The 22136-nt window shown below is 35.7% G+C and overlaps 9 protein-coding genes across 9 annotated transcripts; 5 read left to right on the plus strand and 4 right to left on the minus strand.

Moving 5' to 3' along the window:
- Window positions 1-2095: 2095 nt before the first annotated feature.
- Window positions 2096-2749, plus strand: SAPINGB_P001251 (uncharacterized protein; the record flags this gene model as incomplete). The annotated part of the gene is made up of 1 exon (XM_031995974.1): window positions 2096-2749. The coding sequence occupies one exon, from the start codon at window positions 2096-2098 to the stop codon at window positions 2747-2749; it is 654 nt and encodes a 217-aa protein (XP_031851865.1).
- A 974-nt stretch (window positions 2750-3723) lies between these two features.
- Window positions 3724-5100, plus strand: SAPINGB_P001252 (uncharacterized protein; the record flags this gene model as incomplete). The annotated part of the gene is made up of 1 exon (XM_031995975.1): window positions 3724-5100. One exon carries the CDS (start codon window positions 3724-3726, stop codon window positions 5098-5100), a length of 1377 nt encoding a protein of 458 aa, XP_031851866.1.
- A 1221-nt stretch (window positions 5101-6321) lies between these two features.
- On the minus strand, window positions 6322-8688 carry SAPINGB_P001253 (uncharacterized protein; the record flags this gene model as incomplete). The annotated part of the gene is made up of 1 exon (XM_031995976.1): window positions 6322-8688. One exon carries the CDS (start codon window positions 8686-8688, stop codon window positions 6322-6324), a length of 2367 nt encoding a protein of 788 aa, XP_031851867.1.
- A 1087-nt stretch (window positions 8689-9775) lies between these two features.
- On the plus strand, window positions 9776-10779 carry SAPINGB_P001254 (uncharacterized protein; the record flags this gene model as incomplete). The annotated part of the gene is made up of 2 exons (XM_031995977.1): window positions 9776-9865; window positions 9919-10779. 2 exons carry the CDS (start codon window positions 9776-9778, stop codon window positions 10777-10779), a joined length of 951 nt encoding a protein of 316 aa, XP_031851868.1.
- Window positions 10780-11312: 533 nt separating this feature from the next.
- On the plus strand, window positions 11313-11858 carry SAPINGB_P001255 (uncharacterized protein; the record flags this gene model as incomplete). Its single annotated transcript, XM_031995978.1, has 1 exon — window positions 11313-11858. One exon carries the CDS (start codon window positions 11313-11315, stop codon window positions 11856-11858), a length of 546 nt encoding a protein of 181 aa, XP_031851869.1.
- A 385-nt stretch (window positions 11859-12243) lies between these two features.
- On the minus strand, window positions 12244-13592 carry SAPINGB_P001256 (uncharacterized protein; the record flags this gene model as incomplete). Its single annotated transcript, XM_031995979.1, has 3 exons — window positions 12244-12716; window positions 12833-12843; window positions 13441-13592. The coding sequence occupies 3 exons, from the start codon at window positions 13590-13592 to the stop codon at window positions 12244-12246; spliced, it is 636 nt and encodes a 211-aa protein (XP_031851870.1).
- Window positions 13593-14039: 447 nt separating this feature from the next.
- SAPINGB_P001257 (uncharacterized protein) lies at window positions 14040-17027 on the minus strand (the record flags this gene model as incomplete). The annotated part of the gene is made up of 4 exons (XM_031995980.1): window positions 14040-14615; window positions 14695-14772; window positions 14839-16946; window positions 16997-17027. The coding sequence occupies 4 exons, from the start codon at window positions 17025-17027 to the stop codon at window positions 14040-14042; spliced, it is 2793 nt and encodes a 930-aa protein (XP_031851871.1).
- A 683-nt stretch (window positions 17028-17710) lies between these two features.
- Window positions 17711-19119, plus strand: SAPINGB_P001258 (uncharacterized protein; the record flags this gene model as incomplete). The annotated part of the gene is made up of 2 exons (XM_031995981.1): window positions 17711-18089; window positions 18905-19119. 2 exons carry the CDS (start codon window positions 17711-17713, stop codon window positions 19117-19119), a joined length of 594 nt encoding a protein of 197 aa, XP_031851872.1.
- Window positions 19120-19564: 445 nt separating this feature from the next.
- On the minus strand, window positions 19565-21295 carry SAPINGB_P001259 (uncharacterized protein; the record flags this gene model as incomplete). The annotated part of the gene is made up of 1 exon (XM_031995982.1): window positions 19565-21295. One exon carries the CDS (start codon window positions 21293-21295, stop codon window positions 19565-19567), a length of 1731 nt encoding a protein of 576 aa, XP_031851873.1.
- Between the last annotated feature and the right edge of the window lie 841 nt (window positions 21296-22136).

Raw genomic sequence — 22136 nt, forward strand, 5'->3', positions numbered from 1 at the left:
ATAAGGTTGGTTGATTCATGATATGGGCTGCACCAGATTCAACGTACATCTAGTGACCTAAGCTGCAGTTTATTTTTGAGACCAAAGCTCATTTCAGCTCACACCTGACTCATATCACCTTTCAATGCAAGATAATTATGAAAGAGAAATGATATCTATTTTTAGGTCGTTAACGGTAGCAAAAGCATGGAGTGCTCTGGCGATGTTTGTTGAAATCTGATTCACGTGTATTCGACTTTTTTTTGTCGTTAAATTTCACTCTTTTCAAAGAACTTTAAAGTATTGAGTTTATTGTCAAACAAAAAAATTACAAAATGTTGTCGGTACTTTGATAGATGTGAAATCTGTCAATTTTTTTCTTTTTTTACTTTAATAAACAGAACAATTTCAGGTAAATTTTTTTACGAATTTTCGTAATTTACAGTAAATGTTTTATTTTGTTGTTGAAAATTTTGCAGTTTGTTTTTTTACTCTTTTCACAATAATAAGACAAACTATACCCTAACCCAGTAAGTAAGCAAAAAAAATCATTTTCAGTTTCAGGATCATATCTTTGAAAACATATTAATTAAATTTGTTGTCAAAATAGTAAAAAAAATAAAAATAAAAAAGAGACTATTTTAACAATTTAGTTTAGAATTTAAGCAAATGGAGTCTGGAGCTTTGGACAGAACTAAACATTATTTTTCACAAGCTTCATAAAATTTAGGATTGCAAAAGAGGCTTCATTTGCTATCTGGTTTAGAAACACTCTCATAAATCATTGGTTTAATATTGGTTATTAATATCGATATTACTCTAAAGTTAACCAACTGGAAAGCAATGCTTATAATAAGAAAAAAAATAATAGGTATATTAGTTGCTAAGAAATATTTAACAGCAATTTACAATTATGTTATATTCTAATAATAAGCATAGATGTTTAAATGTAATTCTAAAAGAGGCTCAGAACATCCACATTTTTGTTATTTGAGCACCAGCCACCAAAATTGAAAATGAAAATGAAAATGAAAATGAAAATAAATATAAATATAAATATAAAAATAAAAATAAAAATAAAAATAAAAATAAAAATAAAAATGAGACTCCTGAAAAAAAAATATAGCACGTGTTCGCCCTATTTTTTATGATCAATTTTATCGAAGCCTTCATTAATTGCTCCCTAAATAATATTCTTTAAGCTGAATAGTTGCCGTATATTGAAAATTATTGATCCCTTCACTTTTCTCTATCAACACACACTTTAATATCATTAGTTAATTCTTCCAAGCAGAGGTAATAAAACGCTTAATTATATATTTTTTTCCAATGAAATCATACCAAGCACTTCATTTCCATTTTAATGACTCTCGCACTGCTATTTGAAAGGTACCGGTCTTCGATATAATGATAATTAATGGTTTTCTCCTAATAAACATGGCATTTTGATCAAAGACTTTGAAAAAAAAAATATGTATATGGTTTTTTTTTCTACCTATGACTGACCAGATTTATGACCGGAATTTTTTTTAAAAAAATTTTTTGCAATATATTGAATTATATTGATATCAGTAAAAATTCATTTCAATTATAGTCTTTAAGTCTACTTGTTATTGCTGACTTTAATTAAACAATAAAAAAAATTTAAAGAAATAGTTAGGGAATCTTGGGCTAAAATTTATGAGAACATCTAATGAACAAATGGGTGACCCATTGTAGAGAAATGATACCTTGAAAAATATCCTTTTAAGTGTGAACAAAGAAAAGAATCTTGGTCATCCTTTTATTTGAAAAAACAAATTTGTTTTTTTCTTGTATACAAATACATATTTTTATTTCACACTTCATCATTAGAAGATGCTAGGGGAAAAAAACGTGCTCGATTGACAAATGAAAAGACTAATGGAAAGCTTTAAGAAAATCCTCAACTATGGATTCTGGATTAATATATAAATAAGATGAAGTTTCTGTGCTTTTAACTCACTTCATTCTCTTTTCTATCATTATATTCAAACAATCTCTACTAAAGAAATCACAAATTCGATACCAACTTCAATAACAATCATAAATCTAAATCTAAATTTCAATTCAATCAAATTTAATCTAATTACCCATAATGATGAACCTTCAATCCACTTTTTTCCTCTTCGTGGCTATTGCAAATGCTGCTCCCCACCCTGTTGCCGTCAATGATTTCAACTTTGCGTCTCTTTTGGTCAAATACAATGACAATAACAATAATGTTAATCTTGGTCAGTACAGTTTTTTAGTAACTGAATCTTCTGACTACACTAAACTCATGTCTTACTACCAAACTGCTGATATTATAACACCCACTCAGATTCAATCCTGGTTGAGTGACTACTACGAGATTGCCACTGATCCTTATTTGGCTGATAACCCAACCGTTGTTAACTCCTTGTTAACTGCCTTCCCCACCCAGGAATACTATACTTTGATGAGCGAGCTTTTTCCTACTTCAATTGTAGGTTCTTATGATATTACTAGCATTCTTGAAAGTGCTTATGGTACTGGTACAGCCAATTATCCGTCCACCACGACTGTTGCTAAAGCTTCGCCAACCATCACTGGTACTAGTACTGGCGCTAACACTAGCACCCAAAAAACTGAAACCGTCACTTCTCAACAATCCACATCTGTAACTCAATTATCAGGAGCTGTAAATAACGGAGCTGAAATGAATGGCAAAACGCTTTCTGCTGCTGCAATTGCACTTTCTTTTCTTTTCAGCGTTGCTTTGATTATTTAAACATTGGCAATTGTTAATTGTTGATTGTTAATTGTCAATTGATTATAACAATTATTATTATTATATATATATATATATATATATAATTTCTTTTTGCCTTAATGGCCTTTTTATATAAGTTAGATCTAGTTTAATATAAATGATAATTTGAAAATGAAAAATCGAATGTGCCAGTAATAATAAGGTAATTACCTCATTAATGAATTGGAAAGAAGTGAAACTCCCCCTAACCCTAAACCCATGTTCTTGTGTAGAGTCAATTTGATTTTAACGTGATTGAACTTTTAACAGCCATGGCTACTTTCTATCTTTTCCTTTTCTTCTTTCTTACCCAGTCTTTTACAATTGATATAATAATAATGTCACGACTAACTTCAAATACTTTTTTATTAAAATACAAAAAATCAATTTTTTCAAATGGCTTTGAATCTTAGTTGTCTTTTTTTTTTCATTTTTTAATGTTACTATAGTAACTTTTTCTGTGAGCTTGTAACATTCATTTGTTTGTTACCGTTAAACATCTGAGAAAAAAGCCTTTAAAGCGCCCCCTCGGAAGGCTTAGCCGCTGCGCTCCATTCCCCATGTTGCGGCTTAGCCCCTAAATTTCAGTACCAAACAGACATCTCGAAATTTAGTTATAAAAAGGACCATCAAATCCAAACATATCTTTTCCTCTTAACAAAATCAATCCCAGCATTACATTCCACATTGCGAGCGTTTGGCAGATTCCTGTGTAGCAATCAACAAATCAATAAATATTTTTCATTATGTGAGTTAATTTTTTTTTTTTTTTTTTTTTTTTTTGAATAAAAGCCTTTTAAAAGTCAACTTTATTTTCGTCTCTTTTTTCTCCGCACTTTTATTTATTCATTAATTTTCATGGCTCTAACATGGGAACCTCTTTAGATCCAGATTCTCACGCCATTAATTTTTTTCGAATAGTTCTTTTTTCTTTTTTCTTCTTTACAATCATTATGACTTTTGGATTTCACATTCATCATCATCACGACCAGCAACAGCAGCAGCAGCAGCAGCAGCAACAACAACAACAACAATATCCTGGGAATACGCCATCTCAATACGGATCAGCCCCTCCATCATTTCCTAACCAACAATATCTTGGAACATCAGTAGCTCCTTATTCCAATACAAGTAACAACAGCGGTGCCCCATGTTCACCTGAGTATCGCTACGTGCTTTACTTTTGCAACTGGGCAATTTATGGACGCCATCATTTCCCTAAGGATGTTCCGGCGTCGCGGGTGTCACACATTTTGTACGCATTTGCCAATGTGGTTCCAGAAACTGGTGAAGTTGTATTGACAGATAAGTGGGCGGACCAAGAGATTGTATTAGATGGCGACTCGTGGCAAGATCCAGCCTCGTATCTTAAGGGATGCTTAAACCAATTTTACAAGATTAAAAAGCAGAACAGACGGCTTAAACTGATGTTGTCGATTGGCGGATGGACATATTCGCCCAAATTTGCTGGAGCAACAGAAACAGCAGAAAAACGCAGCAAGTTTGCAAAATCAGCAGTGGCGTTGCTCGCCGAGTTTGGCTTTGATGGACTTGACGTAGACTGGGAGTACCCAGCTGACACAACACAAGCCCAGAATTATGTGGAGCTTTTGCGGGTAATGCGGCTGGAGTTGGACTCATATGCACTTGAGATTGGTCTGCCGCGGGACCAATTTGAGTTGAGTGTAGCAGCACCTGCGGGCCCTGAGCAATACCAGCGGTACCGGCTAGCAGATATGGACCGGTATTTAACATTTTGGAACTTGATGACATATGACTTTGCTGGATCATGGAGTACCAAGGCTGACTACCAGAGTAATTTGTTTGCTGGAGATTTATCAACGGATGGAGCCGTCAAGTATTACCAAAAGGCAGGTGTTCCTAGTAACAAGATTGTAGTAGGAATGCCTGTGTATGGCCGCGCATTTACCAACACTGATGGTCTTGGGTCTACATTTAACGGGGTGGGTGAGGGCTCATGGGAACCCGGATCTTGGGATTACAAGGCTTTGCCGTTGGCCGGGGCTTCTGAGCACACAGATACGGGTCGTGTGGCTGCGTACTGCTACAATGCTACGGAGCGGACACTTGTGACGTATGACAATGCAGAAACAGCTAGAGCAAAGGCACGGTATGTGCAACAAAACAAGTTAGGTGGTGGCATGTGGTGGGAATCTAGTGCCGATGTACCGGATGTGACCAACAACCGGTCATTGGTTGGAGCATTTACCGGGGCACTTGGTGGGGTAAGTCAGATGGATAGTAAGGTGAATTGTTTATATTACCCTAGGAGTACACACGAGAATATCCGTGGGGAGAAACCTTTCTAGGAAAGGTAAATAAATTTATACATTTAACTAAGTTTATTTGAAATAGACTGAATTGGAAAAGGAAAGCTATTTACCAATTGTAGATATTAAATTTGATTGATGAGGATGTTTTTTTTTTTTTTTTTTTTCCTTTTTTTTGATTCTTTATTGAAATGAATTTAATATAAAATATTAGGAAAAATTGAAAAAAAAAATTAAAAATAAATTGATCCTAGTAAATGAATTTAAAAGAATAAAATCAAAGTTAGAATTGAATATATATATATATATTTTGAAAAAAACAAAAGTTCTTGTTTACGTTTTTGAAGATGATTTAGTTGTTGATTGAATCAATTAATTTTGATATCTATAATAGCTAAATGAGTCTTTTAATAACTTTTAAGTCTGGGTTAAGTTTTTTAAAAAAAATTTAAAATTAAACCTTAAGTTGCATATGTCTGTCGATCTTTTTTTTAGTTTTTTTTTTAGTTTTTTTTAGTTTTTTTTTTCCTCCGATCTGTCTAGTTTTTATATGAAAAGATTTGAATATTTAATAAAAGAAATTGCAACCATAAATTTAAGTTAATTCACTTTTTTTTTTTTTTTTTTTTTTTTTTTGAATAACCGATTTAATGTACATTATCATAACATGTTATGATATATCTAAACTAATTAGTTATAAATAATAAAACAAAATAAAGAAATAAAAAAAAAAAAACGAATACGAATTGCGCAGTTTCAATTTATTAATTCATATAAACATTTGACTTAATAAACTTATATACAGACAACTAAATCTTTTTCAGGAATAGATTGTTTTTTTTTTTTTTTTTTTTTTTTTTCTTTCCTCCTTTAAAATCTCCACCCCACACCCCTCCCCATGTATTTTTGTTTGAACCTCAGGTTTTAATGATGGTGGGCATTCAAACAAAGGAGTGCATACATCATTTCATGTTTGTATTCTGCAACAAAACAGATATCTGGGGTATTTCTAGAAATACCCCAAATCTGAATCTGACATTAAAAAAAAAAAAAAAAAAAATCATTAGACAGATTAAAAAAAAATCATTAGACAGATTAAAAAAATTCATTAGACGGATTAAAAAAATACAAGTACAAAAAAAAAAAAAAATACAAATACAAATACAAATATAAAAGTTGATTCAATGCAATGAGAGAGATCGGGGGAAAAAAAAGAATCGTTTTCTTATTTTTTTGTTTGTTTGTTTTTGTTTTAAAGCTTTAAACTTGCTCAGAAACAAGGAAAAAGCTGTTATCAGTAGCAACAGAGGCAGAAGAAGGTACCGAGCCTGAAGGTGGTGAAATGTTCCCAGCTTGTGTACTCTTAAGGCGGCCAACAAACTGACGAATAGCTCTGCTGATGGTTACGCTTTTGGCCCGTCCAATATATTCTGCGCTTGTAATCGATGATGGTGATGATGATGATAATGATGATAAGCTGTTGTCTTCTTGTACACAATATGCTTCATCAGAAAGGCTTTCATTGCGCGCTCCACCCCGCTTGGTTCCAGCAACAATGCTTGTGCTGCTGCTGCTTTTGCTGTCTTGTCCAATACGGCGGTAGTCGTCTGCAACTTCACCTCTAATTCCCAGCCATCCTCTATTACGTGGAGGAATGACTGGTCGCGTACCACTACTAAAGGGCACTGTATTACTACCCTCCAAAAAGCAATCCTCCTCCTCTTCTTCTTCTTCTTCTTCCTCTTCTTCTTCTTCTTCTGCCCCTATATCCGAGTCTGAATCAGAATCGTAAGCCACTCGTCGTTCAGGGGCAATCCGGGACAATACTTTGCGTTGCCATATAGCATCTTGTTGCTTTTGTTTAAGAGTTAATTGTGAAGAATCCATGTTAGAATCTTCACCCACTACCAGCTGGGGATCAATTGCGAAAACTGCTCCAGCAAAAGGACCCGATATGTATTGAGGATTATGACGCGTCAAGTCGCTATTACGCGAAGCAAGTGCTTGGGAAGCAAAAGCCAAGTCTGGATCTGCTTCTCCAGAGGATGGAGATCGTTGTTCGATAATATCTAGATAACTGTTATTGTTTGCGTCTGATTGTTGAAGGCAGCCATAAGATCTAGCAGTCTTGTTGTTGTGATTTTTGCCATTGTTAGCACCATGTGAGGCAGTGCGGGTGACAGGTCCACCATCTTCGTCATTCCCACTAGTGTTATTTTTATTTTTATGCGCCTTTACACCAATTCCTCGACTATCAGTTGTCAAAATACTCTTCTTGGGAACAATGCACTGATGCAGAGTCATAATCTGGGCACCAGTATTAGCAGCCCCATCATCATCGTCATCATCCGGACAACATCCACCAACCATGACTGTGGGGGGTCCTGTAGTAGTATCGGAAGTCATATCTACGCTACTACCCATTCCGTTACGCTGACCAAAACACGAAAGAGCAAATGCATCGTCATCATCAAAGGCGTCTTCGTCGGCTTCATCTTCTGCGTCGTCGCTTGAGCTGGTTGAGCTGTCGCCATCGACAACGAGAGATGGAGGAGCGTCGGATAATGAAATGTCTAAAAGTGGTGCAAAGAGAGATTCTTGAGTGAATGGGTCTGTAGGCTCTTCTTTGGTAACGTTGTGATTTAAAAAAGAAGGGCTTGATGTGTTTTGTAGAGTACTGTTGGTGCTGTTGATAATATTGTCGATATTGTTGATATTGGTGTTGTAACTATTGTCATTATTGTCATCATTAGTATTGTTGTTGTTGCAGTTTGAGTTTAAAACCATGACCTCATCAAGTGTGTTTGAGGAAAGCCAGGGTTCTTCCCCACATCCCTGGCTTGCAGCCGAGTCTTCAGCTAAGGGGGACTTACAAGCCCCGAAACTTTTAGACTCCTCCTCATCAATGACATCCACCATATCTTCTTCAATAGTTTCCTTTTCTTGAGTTTCAGGTTGAAGTTGAGGTTGTTTTTGTTGTTGTTGCTGCTGCTGCTGCTGCTGCTGCTGCTGCTGCTGTTGTTGTTGTTGTTGTTGTTGTTGTCGTCGCTGACGAGCCCCACGGTTTTCGAGATGTTCATTGATCCACATATTAATGGGGAACTTGAATTCTGTTACATAAGGGAAGCAATGGTAGCGTTCCATAAAGGCTTGGAATTGAGGTAAATGCTCGTACTTGACCACAAGATTAGCCACTAATCTTGACTGGAGAGGGTTGATGGGTCGACGATCCCAGGATCGAGCAAGTGCTGAGGGGACATGCGATCGTGGGGGGAGTTGCACAAAATTTGGAGCAGAGTTTTCTGTATTAGTATTTCTTGATCCATCTTTTATGGGTGAACTATTTTCCAAATTTTCTTCAGACTCATTATCGGAATCATCAGAATCATCATCATCATCGTCATCGTCGTCATCATCATCATCGTCTGAATCATGGACAAAATCATGGGCAGCTGAAATGCCGGAAAAGGCCAGAAAGTTACTAACACGTTTTCCTGAGAGAACTGAAGAGCCATGGGGCTTTTCTGGAGATACATTTTCTTGGGCCAATGGTTGTTGTTGTTGTTGATGTTGTTGAAGGGTTGGAGCCGCGACTTTGAGTAAGGAAGAGGATATGAATGCAGACATTTAAAACAAAGTCTTTTTTTCTTTTTTTTTTTTTGAGTTATAGATAAGTGTATAATAATATATGGACACTAAAGCAGATGAAAAGTAGATATTTTATTTATATCTAAATATATATATATATATGTATATATATAATATGGGGTAATTGTTGACAATTTCTCACCAAAAAAAAAAAAAAGATGAAAAAAAAAATGAGAGAGAAAGATAAATAAATCAACAAAAACACTTGAGAGAAGGGGAGGGAAAGTGGACAGATTATATATAAGATTGGAAAAAGGAAAAGAAAAATTCAAACAGATTGTTTATTTATTTTATTTATTTATTTATATTTATTTATTTATAAAAAATATAATGTTTATTTATTTACTTTTTATTTTTAATTTTTAATTTCAACTCAAACATTAATTTCATGGCTCCCCTTTCTTTTCCTCCTTCTCCTCCTCAACAATAACAATATATATAACAATAACATCTTAAACCACCCTTGCCCTCCAGTATCAAAAAAAAAAAAAAAAAAAAAAAAAAGCCCCACACTACCATTGTGGTACTTTTGGCTGCCCGTCTAATTTCGTCCGCATTAAACTTCAAACCTCCATAAGCTCTCCCCAGCCATGCACCGCTGTCTCATGCGTAAAACGCTACCCAAAGCAGTCTATCCGTTGCATAATTCCGGCAATCTTTAAATAAATAAATAAATAAATAAATATGAATATATATTAAAATAAAAGAATTGATATTATTTTTATATATTAAATGATTAAGTCCATATTGATTAGGTTTGTGTGTTTTTTACCATACTGTAGAATGATAGTATATATATATATATATATATATATATATATATTATAAACCCAACCCTAACCTCAATTATAAAAATAAACCCCAACCCTAGCGGAATACTTGACTTTTTCCGGGAGATTGTCATAGCAACCAGAAGAAGAAACCTTTCTTAAAATTAGTTCACACATACACACACACACACACACAAAAAAAAAAAAAAAAAAATTCATTTAATTTAATATATTGTCAAAATCATTACCACCACCAGCCAACACAACTAACTAGCTATCGCCACCAATACAATACAATGTCAACCCGACCAGCAAAAGAGTCTGAAAGAAACCAGGAAGCTACAGTATACATTGGAAATATTGATGAAAATGCAGATGACGAATTGGTAAGTACAGAAAAAAGTGCCTTGATATTATTCATCTCTAACTCTCGAAACAGATTTGTGAACTTATGATTCAGGCTGGACCTTTAGTGTCAGTCCATCTCCCCAAAGACAGAGTCAACCAGATTCATCAAGGATTTGGGTTTGCGGAATACTTAAATGAACGTGATGCTGAATATGCTGCTCTCATAATGAATGGAGTCCGTCTCTATGGTAAGGCTCTACGCGTCAACAAGGCTCTTCTCGACAAACAAAAGGCCATTGATGTTGGTGCCGACCTTTACATTGGTAACCTTGACTCCATGGTTGACGAACGCGTTCTTGCTGATACCTTTTCTGCTTTTGGAAACTTTGTCAGTCAACCCAAGGTGGCCCGCGACGCAGATACAGGTGCTCCAAAGGGTTATGGCTTTGTTTCATTTGATAGTTTTGAAGCCTCAGACCGTGCTCTCGAGTCCATGAATGGTCAATATCTTATGAACAAACCTTTGGTTATTAATTACGCATACAAACGTGACGGCAAAGGTGAACGCCATGGTGATGAAGCCGAACGTTTACTTGCAGCTCAAGCTCAGAAAAATAATTACAAACTTCCATCTCAGTTTTCTCAACAGCAACAACAACAACAACAACAACAACAACAACAACTACAGCAACCACCTTTACAACAACTGCAACCACCTCCAGTACAACCACCGTTCTCCATCCCTCAAGGACAAATTCCTCAACAATATCCTCCTCAACATCCAATCCCCCAATTTGGCAACATGAAGCTGGTCCGTGGACCAAACGGCATGATACAATCAACTACCCCCTTGGCAACTGCTGCTGCTGTCGCTGCCGCCGGGGCTCCCCCAGTCTTCCCGGTCGTTCCTCCTCCCTTTATCTCACGTGCAACAAATTTTGATCATCGATAGTTGTATGTATAAGCGTATTTCTTTTTTGTTTCAAAATTATTTCTTTATTATTATTATTTTTTCATTTTTTTTTCATGCTTAATTAACAAATAATAATGCCTTTATTATCCAGTTTATGTATAATTCTTTTCGCCAATCACCATTGATCGCCCATTATGAGCTTTTCATTTCGCATGTCTCAGGTCTTTTTTTTTTTTACTTTTCATTATTTCCAGTTAATGCAAATTAACGATTAAAAAAATGCGCGGTTCTATTTTTCTTTCTTTTTTTTTTTTTTTTTTTTTTTTTTTTAATACACGTGCTTTTTTATTTCTTAATCAAATTCAATCACTTATATTTCCTCTTTTGGAAAACTATGATACCACTACAGCTCTTCTGAAGTGTCAATAATCAACATTAATTATCTTCTTTGTTTTTTTCTTTTCTTCTTTCCTTGTATTTAATTCACCACCATCACAATCAGCATTATCAAAAATATAAACAAAAGCTCTGTTCTTTTAAACAATCGCACACGCACACTAAACATTTATAAAATGTATATTTTCATCTTTGAAATTGTCTTTGGTTTAACCCTTGCAGCCAACCAATTGGTTTCTGCTGCAGCCATTCCTCCATACTACACTGTTGCACCTGCTGCATCCACAGCTCAATCTCCCTCCATTACTCCACCTCGCGGACCTGGAGCTTTTGCGCCTCCAGCAAAACCAGCATCGCGTGCTTGGAAACCAAATTTGCCTGTTCCTGGGGAAAACACTGAGGATGACAATGAGAAAACTTTTGGAATTGCTGATGGGAAGAAACACAGTCCAATATGTAAAGATTGTGTGGGACGTACGCGACAACTGGTGAAGGATTATACGCTACTCGACTCGATTGATTATCGTGCAGAGGAAGAAGGCAAAAATGAGAAAGAAAATGGTGGGAAAAGTGTTGGAGATAAAGAGGGAAGGGAACAAGCACTTAGGCCAGCCAAATGGTATGTGTATTGGCGTAACGGATATTTAGAGATTCCTCGGCCTCGTGAGTGGCACATTCCCAGCCCGCCATTAGCTGACTATCTTGAAGAAGAGGCAAAATAAAAATAAAAATTGAGAAAAAAAGTTGATAAAAAAAAGAAAAGAAAAATGATTTTTAAAGAAACAATATTTTTTTTTTTTTGAGGGGTTATTATTATTGAGGAACACTGAGTGATTAAAAAAAAAAAACTAATAAAAAAAAAAAAAGAAGAATAAATAGATTATAAAGGTAGATTATTTGATTTTTTTTAGATAGATAAATTAAAATGCGACTAGGGATTATTAAAGTATAAAAAAAATAAAATTTCGGGAGAATATGCCAATATTTGAATAAAATGTCAAAGCAAAAAACGATGTTTCCCGAGATTCATGTAAGAAATTAGCCGTATGTCAGTCATCATTAGAATAAAGAAAGAACACACACCAAGTCCATCTTCGACTATTATAATTATAACTGCGATTCACCGCGCAGGTAATGTGATGGACATTCGTATCCACCAGGATTATTTTGCAAGTATTTCTGGTGATACTTTTCTGCGTCCCAAAAGCTATCGGCTTTTACAATTTGGGTGACAATACGAGCACCTGGGAAGTATTTTTCCTGGGCCACATCACGAGCCCTTTCTGCGTCAGTTTTCTGAGCATCAGAATGATAAAAAATAGCAGATCGATACTGAGATCCACGATCAGGGCCCTGGCTATTAAGAGTAGTAGGATCGTGCATGCGGAAAAAAAAGAGAGTCAAATCATAGTAGCTCACAGTTTTGGGATCAAATGAAAGCTGAACAACTTCGGCATGACCAGTACCACCAGTACAAACTTGATTGTACGTGGGGGAAGTCATGGCGCCTCCAGCATAGCCAACTTTGCAATCAATGAGACCTCGTTTAGCGAAATGTTTACGGTACATGTGCTCGACTCCTGAATTAAGAACGAGAAAAAAAAAAAAAAAAAAAAAAAAAAGAGATGAAAAGTTAGATAAAAAAAAAAAAGGTAATCAAAAGGCAATCATTTTAAGGTACAAGAATCTTACTTACCCCAAAAACATCTAAATATAGTCATTTAATTAATTGAAAGGGGGGAGGGAGAAAAAAAAATAAGAAAATTAAAGGTTAAAGTTAGCATGAATTTATTATTTTTTAGAAAAAAAAATTTAATCAATTAAAGATTAAAAAAAAAAATTTGGATATTAATGGTTTCTTTTTTTTTTATCCCGGTTGTCTTTTATTTCTCTGTTTCCTAGCATAAACCTTCATTTCCAGTAGTTTGTTCTAATTATGCAGGCAACATCAAGAGCAAAAGACGAACAACTCAACAAAAAAAAAATAAAATAAAATAAAAAGTACCAGATTTTCTTCTTAATATGAGAAAAGAAATACTCTTCATTTCTTTAAGATTTCTTTTTAAAAGAGAATAAAAAAAAATTGTCAAAAGCAACTTTAAGAAGTAGAATAACACCAAATCTTTTTCTCCTGAATTAAAAGTCTTTAAACTTTTGTTCCAGTCCATATGCATCTTTTTTTTTTTTAATTTTTTTAATTTTTTTAATTTTTTTAATTTTTTTTTTTTGTTTCTTTAATTCTTAAACAAAAAATCTTTGATTCTCTAATTTTACTCGCACTTTCAAAATTCTCTCTTCACATACCCTGCTCCATAGGTTGCAACTTGTGCTCCTTCCGGGACGTTAAGTGTGGGTGAAACCACGCCGTAATCGACGATTGATGAGTGTGCTGATTTCGTAGACATTGCTTGTTTGTGGACAATTGTATGTACTTGTTTTTTGAGTGCTTGTAGCATTTGATTGTGTATGTGTGGGGAGGGTGGGGGAAGGTGTGAGGTTAGAAAAAGTTGTTGTTTATTATAAATTATAAATCTGTCTGACGAGAGATAAAAATTAAAAAAAAAAATTAAAAAAAAATTAAAAAAAATTAAAAAAAATTAAAAAAAATTAAAAAAATTAAAAGGGCAATAAGTAACCCTAACCACTGTGGAATTGTCAAGTAATCAACATGCGCCAGTCTTGTTGTTTTGTACACAAAAAAAAAATCAAAATCAAAATCAAAATCAAAATGCGACTGACTGATTACTGATGACTCTCTTAAAAAAATGGCAATTTCTTCAAAATTTTTTATCATATAAAAAAAAAAAGAAATTTTTATTGTCAAGTATTATATTTTAAATTATATTATATATAAAAAAAATTTCAAAAAAAGGGTTTAACAAACTACATAAACTACTTTCTCTTTAAGCATCAGCGCCGACCCACTCCCAGACACGCATAATCTCTCCACGAATGTCCATTAGCTTCGCCCGGACATTTGAATTGCTCTCCACAATATGCACCACATCTTCCCAAGCCTGCTTGCGCGCCTTCAAATCAGGCATTGTAGGTAGCAACTCATCTCTCAAATGAACTACTGCCACACATGCCGTCGTGCGTCCTCGCTCGTCCTCCTTATACAACTGCACCTGTCGCCTCAGCCGCGCAAGTGCTTCCAGTGCAAGTGTTTCTGCGCGTGCCCTCCGCTCATCCCGCGCCCGTTTCCATAATCGTCCTCCAGTCACCGCAACAACAAAAACTAAAAAGAGTCCAAGCTGCGCTCGATATCTTTCCACGAGTCCGGCAATGTATCTTCGGATGGCGCAGCCGACACTGATGCTTCCGAGGGACTCGCTTCGGAAATACCGTTGGAGTTGTTCTTCTTCCGGGCAAAGTACCCGAAGCTTCTCTCCCTCCTCATTTGCCTCAGCTTCTCCGTGAATGTCAGAGCCGTCGGTTTCGGTACAGGCCGTTTCGTGAGTGATAACAGATTCTCGGATCTAAAAAAAAAAAAAAAAACAAGTGTTAGCAAAATTAATAAAATAAAATAATAAATAAAATTGGAAAGACCCGCCTTACAATAACTTCTTCGTCAGCTTCAACGCCTTCAATTGCATGATTCCAAAGATCATTGAAATCTTCATCAGAAATAGACTCCTAAAAATTGTTAGCGAAAATTGTTGTTATTCAAGAATTCTCGAAAAAAAATAAAAAATAACTTACTGCTTTCATAGAGTAAAGCATATTTCGAAGTTCAGTTTCTTCAAACTCAGCAGAGGTGGTTTCCTTATCACCACAAATGAACTTGGCGTTGCGGTCGCGTAAAATCTCCAATGCCTTTTTGGTAAGCTTTTCAATGCGCTTTTGTTTTTCTGTATCAGGAACACATCGGGGTGCCACAGGAAGGTATCCACCAAGGGACCAAGGTGACGCAATCTGAAGAAACCCATCATCGCAAACAGCCTTAAATTCAGGGAAGCATGCGGCATGTTCTGGACACGGCTCACACTCTGGTCGGATTTTGTCGAGAGCTTCGCTGACACAGTCGGCTATGTATTCCTTGTCAAAGTATTCTTGCCACCTTTGAGGAGGTGCAGAGTAGTGCGGGCGGAGGTGGTTTACCCAAGCAGGCTCATTAGAATCAAATCCAACATCACAGTAGCCAGCATTAAATTTTGCCTCAATATACCACCGCGAAAAAGCAGCAAGAATAAGCAAAAGAAGAGAAACACCAAAAGCCTTGCCCACAGTGTGTGAACGGCGGGGACCTTCTTCTTCTTCTTTTTCTTTTGCCTTAGTTTTTTGCCTTTCCTCTTTATCAACCTCATTTTCAAGCTTCTCAAGAGCCTCCGTCTCATCTTCGTCATCAGAATGAATACCTTCGACCTCAAATCGAGAAGGGGTGTTGGCCAGCTCAAATGGGATTTCAGATTTTTTCTCTGGTGTCTTTGGAGCAAACATAACCTTGACGCCATCATTATCTTCATCAGCCAGCTTGGTTAACAGGCTTTGGCCAGGGGGGCGCATAAAGCTAACCTTTTTGGAGCTCTTAGGGGTCTTGGGAGGTTGTGTAGGGGATTCTGGTACAATATTACTTTTAGTGAGCTTAGAAGATCGGCTAAGAATTGATGAAGGCTCGATCTTAGGAGGTCTGCTTTGAGGTGTAACAAAGGTTGTTGCGATGCCACTTTCGGGTGTCTCTGGGGATTTCAAGACAGCCTCCTTTGCTTCGTCATCCATTTCAACGTCATCATCATCTTCAGCCTCTTCGCTTAAAGCAACAGATTCTCGCTTTTTAGCTGGGATAGCCAAGTTTTCTGCGTCATCTTCTTCAGAATTCACGGGTCGCTTTCTTTTTCCACGAGACACAGGAGTTGAAGGATTTGATCCTGATTGGAAAACATTATTTTTGGTAAATGGAGTAAAAGATGTGCTCTTTGTTGGCGAAGGCTTAACAGAGGTTTGAGCAGGTTTCAACTTTTCTTCTTTTTCTTTTTCTTCTTCTTCTTCTTCTTCTTCTTCTTCTTCTTCTTCTTCTTCAACAATTTCGTCCGTCATAATGATATCCTTGTCGAGACTTTCCTGGGAAACTAAAACACTACTTGTAGTTTCTTCAATCTCAACATCAATAATTTCATCTTGCGAAGTAGGCTCCTTGATTTTTTTGACTTCATCTTCGGGTGAAGGCACATATGATTTTTTAAGAGGAGACTCTTTTGTTGGTGTATGAACAGAAGAGGCAGTTTCAGTCTTTTTAATCGGAGTGAAAAGAGGAGAAGATGATTTTGGAGTACGGGTGGAAGATGGTTTGGTAGGCGTATTATTACTTGCTGAACCTGAGGCATCGTTCAGCTCGTCATTAGAATTAAGCGAGGTAGGATCGATACTAGGCTTTGCGAGCGTGCGTGTACTTCGTTTTTTAGAAGAAGATTTTGAGGGGGAATCAGTAGTAGAGGTAGTAGGATTAGCTGTTGGGGTTGAAGTTGAGGAAGAAGAAGAAGACGATTTCTTAGGAGTGATTTCGTGTTTTTGATGATGATTCTTGCGGGAATGTTTATCCTCAGATGATTTTGGTGAGGATCCGCTAGAAGAGGAAGCAGTTTCAGCAGTAGATGATATATGATTGCGGTGGCGAGAAGGCATGTCTACAATGTTTTTGACCGAGGGAGTGGCGGAGGTATATTCCTTGAGTAAATCAGATGCAATGGGGGAGAGTTGCTCCTTGAAGACCTTGATGAGATCGGCCTTTTTACCGGCTGTAGGATACTCAATATCATGTTTATTGAGAAGATTACGGAGCTGGGAGATCCTAAGAGTACTAGGATCAAAATCTATTAATGGTTAGTAAAGTCTTGTAAAATTAAATATGGGATATACATACTGGGTTGCAAATATTCAAGTGAATCGTCCATTGTTTTTTTTTTTGTATGTGTGTGTAGACTTATTTATTTATAAAGAACAAAACAAATTAAGATCAAAACCGATCAATAAGAAAAAAAAAATGTTTCCCCCAAAATAAAAGGGGATTAATAAGGATTGATTTTAACAAATTTAAAAACTGGGATTACAGACCAAAAGATATGATATGGCTGGAATGAATGTGGTTGTTGTTGTTTGGATGTAAGAAAGAAAGAAAGAAGGGAGAAGAAAAAATTGATGGTGGTGGTGGTGGTGGTTGTGGTGGAGTATTTTTTTGTTTGTTTGTTTTGATTTTCAATATTTTTTTTTTTTTTTTTTTTTTTTTTTTGAGTCTTGTTGGGAAGGTTGAAGTAAGGAGAAATTAAATTCTTTCATAAGGTATTTGTCATCATTAAGTGATCCAATAATGTAAAGATTACATTTACTTTATGAGAGCAAAATTGTAAATTTACTAACTTAACTGATGACTAATCATATTGTGCCCATTTTTATTACACTTTTGTTACATCTTTTTTAATATGTGTTTCTTTAATTTTTTAATTTTTTTTTTTTTTTTTTTTCAAAGCTTTTAAAATATCTCTCTCTCTCTCTAAACCCACCATAATTTTTGTCCAATACAAATCCTTCTTCACCACCACCACCACCACCACCACCACCACCACATACACTATCAACAATGATTTCTAGACAATGCGTCCAACGCCTACTAACAGTGAGCAGTAGAAGAACCGCCATGATGTCGCGTTTTTATAGCTCAGCAGGACCAGTAAAATCTTCGTCAACAACAGCTACGCGCAAGCGACGCGAAGAAGCTCAAGCTCTGCGGGATTCGTTCAAATTCAATTTAATTGACAATGGCGAGGAAGATGACGAGACGCTGCGTCAGAAAAAGCTTAAACGCACCTACGAACCTAATCCTGAGGTACCTATTCTTGATAATTTGGCTTCGCGTTGGGACAAGATGGATTCTTTGGATCAGGAAGAAATTGTGCTTTATCTTGAGGACCGTATGCGTGGAGACTGGAAGGAAATGTCTGATTTAGAAAAGAAGTCTGGTAAGTTTTTAAAAAAAAAAAAGAGAGAGAGAGAGAGAAAAAAAAATAGAGAGAGACTCAATTTCGAATATAAGAGAATAATACCAAAAGAAGAATAAAAAAACAAAGAAAGAATGAATGAATGAAAAAAAAATTATTAATATTAATATTAAAAAATACCTTAAAAAATTGAATCAAAACAAAATTCCCAAAAAATAAATATCCAAACTAAGGACTCGTACTCCGATCAAAACAGCCACAAAAAACAGCCACAGCTGTTGCGATAAAAAGCGGGGAGAGGGAAAGAAGAAAAGGAAAAAAAAAAAAAAAAAAAAAGTTTTTTGATGCAATTTTTTTATTTGAAAAATGTTTTGTTTGTTTGTTTAATTATTATGCCAGCCACATTTTCGGGGCACCGCAATGGAGACCGGCAAGAACCCCATTTTAGAATGAAAAAAAAAAAATAAGTATTTCCAAATCATGACTCAAAAAAGATTTAAAAAAAAAACAAACAAACAAACAAACAAAAATGGCTGTTGCAGAGCCGATGAGTTGTTGTGCGTGGCACATGCACTGGTTGAACGACCGTTAAACATGAAATGACGCCAATCCTTGTGACTTTTTTTTTTTTTTTTTTTTTTATCTTTTCTTGAATTTTATTGCAAAACAAACAAACAAACAAATTGAATTTGAAACTATTTTTTTACATGTGCAACTTTTTTTTTTTTTTATTTTATTTTTGATTTAATTAGCTTCTCTCTTTTTCTTTCTCCTTGTGTTTCAATCAATTCAAATTAAATGACTCTAACAAATTTTTTTTTTCTTCCCAATCATAGCTCTCTTTGTTGCTTATGGTCCCTGGGGCCCCCGTGCTCAAACAAAAGACTCGCGTTCTGGTTATGAGATTTTTGTTAAAATTGTTCTTGTTTCTATGATACTTGTTGGAGGTTACCAGATTGCAAACAGAAAGGCTGGTTACTTTAACCCCCCATTGCTTGAAAATGCCAATTCTACAGTCCCTGAACAAAAGGAAGAGCAACAAAAGAATTAAAAGTAAATCCATCTCTGCGCTATTTTTTTTTTTTTTTTCATTTAATTCACTCTCAAAATTTTGTAAATAGACAAAAAATCGCATTAGAACCTTTCATCTCTTGTAAATATAAATATAAATATAAAAGAATCCAATTAAAAAATCATTTTTTTTTAAATATATATATAGTATACAATAAACTCAACTCAAATATATCCTCTGTTGTTTTCCTCTGTTGTTTTTTTAAATTGATTTTTCAAAATGTTGAAGTTTGCTAATTTTGTTTTTTTTTTATATAATAGAAAATCTCTTTGTTGAAGAAAGTAATTCCAAATATTTTTTTTTTTTTAAGTTTCAATTCTCATTTTTTTTTTTGTCGATAATATTTTCAATATAAATAAAATGTTTGTAAAGAAAAGAAATATTTTAAAATTTAATATAATTTTTTTTTTTTTGTTCTCACTCTTCATTTCACTTTGGCATTGACCTTAGACATGGTAGTCTCCGACATGATCTTCTTTTTCATGTCAAAAAGCTCAGTCATATCACGAGCTTCATTCTTCTCAACAACAAGATTGCGCAACCACTTATTTTCCATCTCAAGTTGCATAATCTTCGTCTCAAGAGAATGAACACGCTCCTGAAGATCTTTAGCTGTGCGCTCCATCTGCTGCTCACGAAGTTTCTTCTTAACACGGAAACGAGCTGAAGCTGCAGTGTTGCGACGACGCTTGTCTTCTTCTGGAGTCAAGTTCTTAGAATCTATTTCTTCAGTCTCTGAAGAAGCAGATGCCAAATCAGCAGCAGCAGAGACAGCGGCAGCAGCAGCAGCAGCGGCAGCGGCAGCAGCTTCCTCAGCTGCTGCTGCCTTGGCCTTAGCAGAAATTGAAGCCACCTTCTCTGCAGTGCTAGAAACACTCACAGAAGAAGAAGTACCAGTACGTCTCCGCTTAGAGTTAGGGGGAGGCACAGCTATCGTTTCATCCTTCCTAACAGGTGAGTCAGGTATACTAGGTGCATGTGTAGGAGCAGAAATATGGAACTTGGCTGGAGAAACAACAATTGGGATGGTTGAGGGAACAACATTATTAGCAAGAGGAGAGGAAGAGGAAGATACAGAGATAGGACTAGTTGAGGAAGTAACGTTATTGGCAAGAGGAGAGGAAGGAGAAAGAGAAGTAGAGTTAGTCGAGTGAGAAACTGGAGAAGGTGAGGTAATAGGTCCAGCTGGAGAGGTGTGATGTTCAAGTTTGGGCAAAACTTGAGGCGATGAGACCAAAACCTTATTGCGGTGTTGTTGTTGTTGCTGTTGAGGCGGCTGTTGTTGAGGCTGCTGTTGATTTTGAATAAATGAATTCTGGTGGAGCTGAGGTTGCAAATGATGGAATTGGCTGTGAGAGTTTGGTTGCTGGTGATTAATCATAGAGTTGAGAGCAGGCGACGCAACAAGATGAGAAAGACGAGGTTGTGTGGAAAGAGTCAACGGATCGGTAAATTGATGTTGAAGGTAGCTGGCACTGGAGTTACTGAAGCTCACCTGTTGTGGATTTGCGTTAGACAAGGTCCCAGTCGTGTTAGAAGAACCGTGAAGAGAAGATGTGGGGGAGTTGGCCGAAAGTGGTAGTAATTCATTAGCCAGTGAAAATTGCTGAAGGTTGCCCAAATCAAAAGTAAGGTCCGCAGAAGTGTGTTGTTGGAAAAGAAAAGAATTTTGAAGAGGTACTGAAGAAGATGAAGAAGAAGAAGATGATGATGATAATGAGGAAGACGAAGAAGAAGATGATGAAGAAGGTCCTGAAGAAGATGAAGATGAAGCACCATTGTTAAAGGCACCCTTTGAGCATTGGAGCTGTTGCTCTTGTTGCATGAGAAGGTCATCCATGGTAGCGGCAATATCGGTTGAGCAGCCCATATCGAAATCAAAAAATTGAGTGTTGGCGAAAATAGCAAGCTCTTCATCGCCGTTATTAGAGCTTGAGCTTCCTACTCCATGGCCGCCATTGTTATTATTGCTGCTTCCTAGTCCGGATCTTGAATTTGGTCCGGAACCAACATTGGCCGAAATTGACTCAACCGAGCCGTCTGCGTGACCCGCATGGCCAGCAGGCGAGTTTGAGCTGGATCCGTAATCAAGCGAATCGTCAATAGAGTTGAGATTCTCAAGAAACTGAGAAACGTTTATGTGTCTTCCAGACATTATATTGGGTGGAGAGAGAAAATGTGATTTTTTTTTTATTTAAAAATCAAAAGTGTATATAAAATGTGTATGTGTGTGTGAGTGGGATGTTAAATATATAAAAGGAAAAGAAAAAAAAAAAAAAATATGTGGAAAACCTTGCTTATAAATATTAAAGTGAGCCTTTCGAAGGTCCACCCAGCGTTGATTTTTTTATTTTATTTTATTTTTTTTCATTTAAACAAAAAAAAAAAAAAAAAAAAAAAAAAAAGACTCTGTAGCAAGCCACATTTCATGCCAACCCGTACCCTGGCCACATGCATCAAACTGGCTACAGTAGAAGTAAAATATTTCACAATTTCACGTGACTTTTTTAAAGCTTATTTTTTGTTTAACTCGGGACGCAGCATTAACAGAGGTTGTACTGTCATGTGACATTTACCGGTGTCGGCCAATCGGCCTTGCACTGCCAAAGGAGATGCGATGCTCATCATAAAACCACATTCAAGCCACAACTACAACAACTTGTTGAACTGTTAAGAAATGGGCTTTTTTGCTTTTTTTTTTTTTTTTTTTTTTATAATATAACTTTGTGAAGACTTTTAAAATAGAAATATTCAATTGAGTTTTAATTTTTTTTTTTTTTGATTTTATTTTTTTTATTTTTTTTATTTTTTTTTAAATTTTGAAATAAACAAATGTTCAATTTCAATTGAAGTAAAATAAAACAATTGCCTATTTGGGAAAGTGGTGATTTCTTAAAAAATAAAAAAAAAATAAAATTTGAGTAACGAAACATTTTTGTTTAAAAAATTTTAAAATTAACCGGTAAATTTATCAATATTTAAGGAAGAAAAAAAAA

Source organism: Magnusiomyces paraingens, assembly GCF_902498895.1.
Source record: "Magnusiomyces paraingens strain CBS 517.90 genome assembly, contig: contig1, whole genome shotgun sequence".
In the NCBI taxonomy this organism is placed as follows: Eukaryota; Fungi; Ascomycota; class Dipodascomycetes; order Dipodascales; family Dipodascaceae; genus Magnusiomyces; species Magnusiomyces paraingens.